The 8858-nt window shown below is 27.9% G+C and overlaps 1 protein-coding gene across 1 annotated transcript in view; it reads right to left on the bottom strand.

The window, feature by feature from the left end:
- dap1b.2 (death associated protein 1b, tandem duplicate) overlaps positions 1-6491 on the bottom strand; it is a 7817-nt gene extending 1326 nt beyond the window's left edge. The window contains exons 1-3 of the mRNA XM_087268640.1: positions 6377-6491; positions 2432-2519; positions 1416-1479 (exon numbers count right to left, since the gene is read on the bottom strand). Coding sequence (XP_087124766.1) covers positions 1416-1479; positions 2432-2519; positions 6377-6437 — 213 coding nt within the window. The 5' untranslated portion in view covers positions 6438-6491. The remainder of the gene's footprint in view (positions 1-1415; positions 1480-2431; positions 2520-6376) is intronic.
- Between the last annotated feature and the right edge of the window lie 2367 nt (positions 6492-8858).

Raw genomic sequence — 8858 nt, forward strand, 5'->3', positions numbered from 1 at the left:
CCCAAAGAAATTAAATAGAAAATTTAAAAAGAAATTTGAAAGAATTTAAGTAAATTTAATATAATAAATATTATACTTAAATTATTATAAAACAATATTAACAACATTACAAAATATCAAAACAAAATAAATCATTAAAATGTCTCATTCGTTCCTATAATTAAAATCACTTATAAAAATAAAAATTTGAGTGTCATTGTTGTTATTATTATTATTATTATTATTATTTACAATTGTATACATCCAAAATGTGAAACCAATTTGAAACTGTACTTATAAAACTTGGCTTCTAGTTTCATCATCACTTTTATTAAAATGGCTATTATTAAACCTTAGTTATTATTAAAATTTGTAACTTAAAGTTAGAAAATATATAGAAAGAGTTCAAATAAAGATTCATCGGTCAAGTTTAATTGAAAAATCATATGAATAAATAAAGAAATGATTATAATAATAATAATAAAAAAATTATAAATAAAATAAAAATAATAATAATAAAATACTTTGTAAAGCTAAAAAACAAACAAAGAATAAATATTGTAAACAAATTAGAATTTTTTTAAAGTAAATTTAATACAATAAATATAATTATACTTTAAACAAACATAATTAATTTAATTAAAATATACATTTAATATATTTAATTTAAAAATAATAAATTGATATACTTAATTAAATAGTATTATAATTACATATAAATATAATAAAATAGCTTTACTTTGATTAAAATGGTTATGTAAAAAATAACTTAGTAACTCAAGTTACAAAATATATACTTAAAATAACTACATTACTGTTATCAATCTCATTTAAAAAAAAAAAACTAAAATAGTAACTTAAGCTAGACAAACCGAAACAAGTAAAAAAAAAAAAAAAAGGCATTAATATTATTATTAAATGTAAAAATGACAAAGTTAAACAAAAATGGCATTTAACAGTTGCTTGGAAGCTGACACTTCTACAGCTAAACAAGTTAACCATTGACCACAGTTTACCATTAACCACTGCTTTTAGTGTGTCAGTAAAGCCAGAGACCACAGATCATTGCAGTGGGTTGATGAGTTCAGAAAATGAACCTGTACTAAACTGAACTGAATGAATGATCTGCGCCCCAGTTGTCTTGTAGTCCAATTATAAAAAGAAAAATGCCCAGGTAAAAAAAAAATCTGCATGCATCAGTGCCCGTGTAGAGATTTACATGCATTAGAAAAGCATTCATCTTTAACTACGACAGCTACTACAGTACCAGAGACATATCAAAGCATGCAAACTACAGAACTGCATTCTCTGCACGCATGCAATGATATGGCATGAAGTGCAACAATTGAGTTAATTGTTAAATATACATGACATTAAACAGTGTAACATGTCTTAAGTTCTATGAATAAAGTCAAAAATAAATACGTGCAACAAACCTTCTCCAGTGGTCCAGACAGAAGAAGACTCAGATGCTGCATTCTGGACGGGGCCAGCACAGACCTGCACAACAAATCAGCACAAAATAAAACCAGAACACAGCACTGAATTACAGCACTAGCAGCCGATTAGCCTACAAGGTGACTTCATAGTTCGTCCACTCTATTGTATGTTATGTCACATACTCAGTTTAATAGTAACATCTAAAAGGACGCAACACACGTCTTTGGATTGTGGGAGAAATTGGAGCAGCTGGGGCTCTAACCAGTGACGATCTTGCTGTGCTTACCACTGCGCCCCACACAACTCTTTAACTTTTCTAATTTGGACTGTAATGTAACTTACTGAAAATAAATTGCAGCTAAAGTGCTGTATTCACATTTGAAGCACCATTTATCGTGTGGTATATGCATTTACAAAGTGAGATGCATACATTTACTGTAAAATACAGTAATGTTCACAAGGCAAGTTTAAAATACATTAAATAACTGTCCTACAGTAAAATACAGATCATATTACCGTTAAATACTGTGTTATTCAATTACAAAAACCATTAACAGTAAGCATAACAGATCATTTGTATAGCTGCTTTGGATAACTATTGTGAAGAGTCATGCAGTACAAATAATGGATTTGAAACTTCATGCAAAGCAGCACTGAATCATTTTTAGCAACACGTTTCTGCTTCATTAATTTTCAGATGCATGCAGGAACATTAAAACAAATGCAAAAAAGTTCATGCATTTTAAATCTTCCATGCATTATACTTTTGATTAATTGCTTTTAGATGATTTGTTGCATGCCAGAATGAAATATAAAGCCCTCAGGAATAGAAGTCGCTGCCAGTGGTTTTTAGAAAACCACTGCACATTCTGTCTTACTCCCAGATTTTATGAAACGTGTTCATTAAAAGTTGAGCAAACTCCCAGAGACATTGGCTCAGGAGGGAGGAGAGGAGGTGTTTAAAACAGCTAAATTTAATTTCTTCTCCTCTGCAGGATTTGAGTGCATGTACCTGGGTTTGTCCGTTTTCCTGGTCTCCTTCTCCACGTTGGCGTTCTCATCAGCGCTCTTCTTCACCACTCTTTTTCCTCCTGCTTTCACTGAACATGAATTAAATAAAAAAAGGTTCACTTCAACTAACGCAATTAGCTAAAACACAAACTTATTTATCTACTTTTATTTAAGAAAACACGAGACGATAAAACTCTGGAATGTCATACTAGTTGATGAAATATAAATATAAATCAATACAAGTATAAAATTAAATATATTAAAAAAATTTATTAATATATCAAATATAAATAAAGATTTAAAATAAATAAAAACCATTAAATAAAAAATGTATAAATAAATAAATATGAAAAAAAAATCTATAAATAAATAAAAAAAAGTTAATATAAATAAAAAAATACATTTAAAAATTATATAAAAATAAATGAAAACAAACAAAAATAAATATTATTAGATATAAAAATAAATATCAAAAAATTATCAAATTAAAAATAAATATTAATTCATTAAAATATATAAAATAAACATAAATAAGGTATAAATCAAAACAATATAAATAAATGTATACAAATAAATAAAATCTAACAAAATGAAATATAAATTATAAAAGGTAAATAAAGTATATAAAATAAACAAAGAAATATACAAATTCTAAATAAAATATAAAACGTATATACAACAATTTCCTTAAACTTTAGAAGTTCATTGCTTTTTATAAAAAAAGTACAAGCTTAAAGAACAAATTGTTATAAAATATATTATTAAACGTAAGAAAAAGAAACCAATTATAAAACATAATAGTATAAGACTTTAATTTAGTGAATGTTAATTTTGTTTATTTTTATTTATTTTGTTAATTAGTATTATCAATAAAAATGAGAAAGCCACTAATCAAGAAATAAAAATGTTTACACTTAAAATTAAAGAACAAAAAAATTCAAACATGAAAATGGTCAATACTATTGACTAAATGAACTAACAACAATAACAAATTCAGAAAAATAATTTGTTTTAACTATCATTATTAAGAAAACTATTGTACAAATGCGCTTAGTTTTCAGACATGTACCACCATCACTACTAATAATTTAAATGCATCAATTGTATTACTGCTTTAAACAAATAACTTAAATTAAAATGCATTTAAAAAGTCCGTAAACATAAGTAAATTTCTCTCTTTACTTTTTCCTAGCACATTTATTTATCTATTATTTTATTTACATTTAATTAATTTAATTGATTTGTAATTAAATTTATTTAATCCGTTTATTTATTCAAGTAATTATTTAATTTATTTTTAATTCATTTCATTTATTTTTCATTTAATTTTATTTATTTTTTATTTCCTTTATTTAATTATTTTTATTATATATTTGATTCATTTCTTCAATTAATTATTTAATTCAATTTTAATTCACTTTATACATTTATTTAATTTATTTTAATTCATTTATTAATATTTTTTTAGTCTTTTGGGTTACTCCAATGCAACACTTTATTTTAATCTAAACAACATGGTATTTAGCTGAGCACACAGCAGAAACTTTTTTACTGAAAACCTGGTCTAAGTCTAATCTCTCAAATTCAGTCAGGTCCATGAGAGTTTGGACTCCTGCAATCCTGCGAGGCTTCCCCTATCATCATCTCAGTCCACTGGGCCTGTTGTTTATGAACATTTGGCAGGTCTGTGAAGGCCTGAGGGCGAGGAGCGTGCAAAAATGTGCTCCATAAAACAGCCGTCCGCTCAGATCAGTTTAATAAAGTGAATTTAGGCAAAGCTCTAGTGCACCAGAACAACAGGAGCTTCAGTGCGTGTGTGACTGGAAAGCCCAGAACATTGCATGTACAGTCACATGACTAAAATGCATGCTTTTTTATAACAGGTTGTTTTTGTGGCACTTTAAACATAAACTTTAACATTTAATGCTCTAATATGATGGTCCAACTTCCTTCACTATATTTATGACGGCATTAATACAGTGGTGATGCACATGATGATACTTGAGAAGCTTACCCATTAGGTGTAATTAGTTATAGTGGCTAGTTAATGCAATTAAATTCTTATCCACTGAAAAGGTGAACGGATTACGATTCATATATATATATATATTTTTTTTATTATTTTCTTTTTTCTGCAGTATTAAAGTCCATATGTTTAAGATTATAGTTAAAATGCAACAAAATACATATTTATTCTTAAATTACAATTACTTATAATCATTCATTTGGCTTAAACACTGTAAACATGTTTAACAGTTCTTTATAAAATCAAATTTTTATAATACAAACATTTTTAGATTATTAAGTTTCTCAACTAAAAGATAACTGCACTTGCTTAATAAACAAGGATTTAAATCAGAAATTATTCATGCTTAAATATTCATATTTAAGTTGTTTTGCAGAGCAATTATTTCTTTTAACTAAAGAAAGCCATGTTTGATATTAAAAGAGTTTATGCTGTGTTGAGATTTATAGGCAAATTTATCCTTAGTATTGAAGTTTGTATGATTTAAAGTTAAAATGCAACAAACACCCTTATCTTAATTACAGGTGCTCACAGTATGATGTATTTAGCTTACAAAACCGTTAATCATATTAACAGTGTTTTATAAAATCAATTACATTTTTTATAATATAAATCTTTTGCAGATTAAGTTTCTCAACTAAAATATGATTGCACTTGCTTAATAAACAATTGATTTAATCAGACGTTATTCATATATGAACCATGAAAGGAGTATTGCTTTGGAATTGTTCATGCCTAGATATTTATATTAATTTTTTTTGCAGAGCAATTATGTGTTAACCAAAACAAATTATTGTTTGTTATTAAAAAGCTTAAGCATTATATTTAGCTTGATTTTGGCGAGTTTAATTTATGCCATGTTGAGATTAATAGGCATTTCAGCATTGTGGGAATTTTTCTGTAGTATCCATACGTTTAAGATTTTAAAGTTAAAATGCAAAAAAACACTTCTTTAAAATTGCAGATGCTTATAATAATGTATTTAGCTTAAAACGCTGTAAAAATGATTAACAGTTTTGTAAAAAAAAAAATCAATTACAATTTTTATAATACAAATATTTTGCAGATAATACAAAGTTTTTCAAATTTTTTTGCAAGGCAATTATTCGTGTTAACCAAACAAAGCGGTGCTTGTTAGTAAAAAACTTGTGCATTATATTTAGATTGATTTTGGTGAGTTTGATTTGTTGTTTTGAGATTTATAGGCGTTTTTACAATCGAGTAAAGTAAACAAAATTCCTAAATTAAAACTTTGTTGTAATTAAAGACAATAATTTGGAATTTAATCTTAAGTTAACGATGCAATTAGTAATCAGTTACTTTGATTCAAACATCACACAGTTACTCCATGTATCAAAATAAAATATGCACGGTTGAAATTAAATAATGCAAAGTTGCGCATATATATATATATATATATATATATATATATATATATATATATATATATATATATATATATATATATATATGGAACTATGAACACATCTATGTGCATATATGGCACATGTTAAGCATTTGAGCATATAAGTTTAATATGCAACTGCAAAGTAGTTTAACTGTTTAAACAAACACTAACTTAAATCTATAAAACGCGCATTATTTTAAGCCTAAGTGGATGTTTGTAGTAAATAATCGATGTATATATCAGAAGAAAATGAGTCAAGTCTGAACTCACATCCTGTGAACTCTACCACGAAAACAAGAGCTGTTTTTCATCCTCTCACCGCAAAGCTACAACAAAACTCTGACTAAACTACACGCCCACAGTAACACAACTCAACGTTTAGCACTTATATCAGAATTAATACGGTTATCGACGAGTTAAAATGAATCTCAAACTGCTTTCGCGACATAAACAAACCACCATTTGGTCAATAGACGTGTTTACAAGCTTCATATTCGACGAAATCTCCAAACCTGCAGGTGGATGACCAGCTTTGAGCGTGTCTCGCACTCCAGTTTTCGAAAGTTGCACCATTGTTCAGTCTTCTTCACAACAATAACAAACGCTTCTCACAAAAACACTCCAGTCAGATAATCCGCCCACTCGCGCCCTTTTATACTCGACAAACTCGTGACGTCACGGGGGGCGCGCCGCCGCTGCAGCAAATCTTTGAAAAGACACACGCAAAATATTCTTATGCACAATAAAACCTGAAGACAAAACCAAACGTACTAAACCAAATAGTAGTGAGATGGTGTATGAATTCATCCACATAACAAACAAAACAAGCCCACGTGACTTCCCAGATGACCTACAAACGTGTAAACATGCTCACGTGGGCGTGTTTGTGTATATTTTCTAAGATTTGAGGGCAACTAATGCATGTAATTTAAGCACTTTAAGTTTCATATAGCAGAAAAACTGCAGGATTTTAAAGAAAACATATTTCAAATATATTTAAGTTGAATTTTCATAACTTTACATCACTCACAGATGAATAGGTCGTTGTTTTCTTTTTAATATTTTCAAGAAACTGTATAATTCAACTTAGAATACAGTAAAAGATAACAGTTCTTTTACACAATAATCACAGTACATACAGAAGATAAAGAGCAAACATAAAACAAAATACATTAGAAAAAAAAGTTAAAATAAATAATGCAATAAAAAAAGAGATAAATACTCAAGTAGCATGAAAGATCTCATCATATTTGCTCAAGAAAGAAGCTCATTTCTTTTATTTTCAATTAATCTAAGTGATTTATTAATAGGTCATTGTTTGTATAAATGTCTAGTTTAAATATGCATATGAGGCATTGTGTGCTAAAACATGTGCCCTTTGGGTGCCTTGAAATGTTAAATTTTACAGATCTCCATGAGGTATTTTAGTTAAATGGATAATTGAATATATCAAAAATAAAGAAACTGTGTGGCATATCTTTCCAAATTGTATATTTAATTCTTTGGGTGGCATACATTTTATTTTAAAACTTCTCTATATTGATAAAATCCCAACTAAATTGGCAAGTTTTCATGAGCAGGCATTGCTGGCTTGGCAGTTGGTCTATGAACATAGTTTTACACCACATCAGTATTTTCTGTCGATTAATAGAGATATCTTGTATGAAATGAAGTCTATATTCAATCATGACAATGGAATATTTACAGTCAGTCAATTACTTGATGAACATGGATTGCATTTGTCATACTCAGAATTCCTTAAAAATGTAAAGTTCCTGTAAAACCGAAAGACTATGCTGTTATTTTTAAGTAAAGTTGTGTCACTGTTGAGAAGTTCTGTATACTATATGGACCACCAGCCAAAGAAAAGTGATGATGAATTGTAATGATGATGGGAAAAAATAGCTTTGGAAAGAACAGACTTAGAGCCAGCCAGAAGGGCTTCAGTTTTACTGGCATTTAATTTTAAGAAGTTACTGGTCATCCACATATTAATATCTCATAGTTTTTTTTTTTTTTTTGCTTTATTATCATTATTATTTTTTAAATATATATTTTTTCATATAGCAGAACAACTGCAGGATTTTAAAGAAAACATGTTTTAAATATATTTAATCTAGTTGAATTTTCATAACTTTACATCACTCACAGATGAATTGGTCATTGTTTTTTTATATTTTCAAGAAACTGTATAATACAACTTAGAATACAGTAAAAGATAACAGTTCTTTTACACAATAATCACAGTACATACAAAAGATGAAGAGAAAAAATAAAATAAAATACATTAGAAAAAATACAAAAAAAGTTAAAAGAAATAATGCAATAAAAAAGAGATAAATACTCAAGTAGCATGAAAGATCTCATCATATTTGCACAAGAAAGAAGCTCATTTCCTTAATTTTCAATTAATCTAAGTGACTTATTAATAGGTCATTGTTTGTATAAATGTCTAGTTTAGATATGCAAATGAGGCATTGTGTGCTAAAACATGTGCCCTTTGGGTGCCTTAAAATGTTACATTTTAAAGATCTCCATGAGGTATTTCAGATAAAATGGATAATTGAATATATTAAAAATGAAGAAACTTTGTGGCATATCTTTCCAAATTGTATATTTAATTCTATGGGTGGCATACATTTTATTTTAAAACTTTTAAATTGGCAAGTTTTCATGAGCAGGCATTGCTGGCTTGGCAGTTGCTCTATGAACATAGTTTTACACCACATCAGAATTTCTGTGGATTAATAGAGATATCTTGTACAAATTGAAGTCTATATTCAATCAATCTTAGTATGACAATGGAATATTTACAGTCAGTCAATTACTTGATGAACATGGATTGCTTTTGTCATACTCAGATTTCCTTAAAAATGTAAAGTTCCTGTAAAACCGAAAGACTATGCTGTTATTTTTGATGCAATACCAAGTAAAGTTGTGTCACTGTTGCGTATTGCTGTATGGATCACCAGCCAAAGACAAGTGATGAACAAG

This window comes from Danio rerio, chromosome 9, assembly GCF_052040795.2.
Source record: "Danio rerio strain M-AB ecotype USA chromosome 9, GRCz13ab, whole genome shotgun sequence".
Taxonomy (NCBI): Eukaryota; Metazoa; Chordata; class Actinopteri; order Cypriniformes; family Danionidae; genus Danio; species Danio rerio.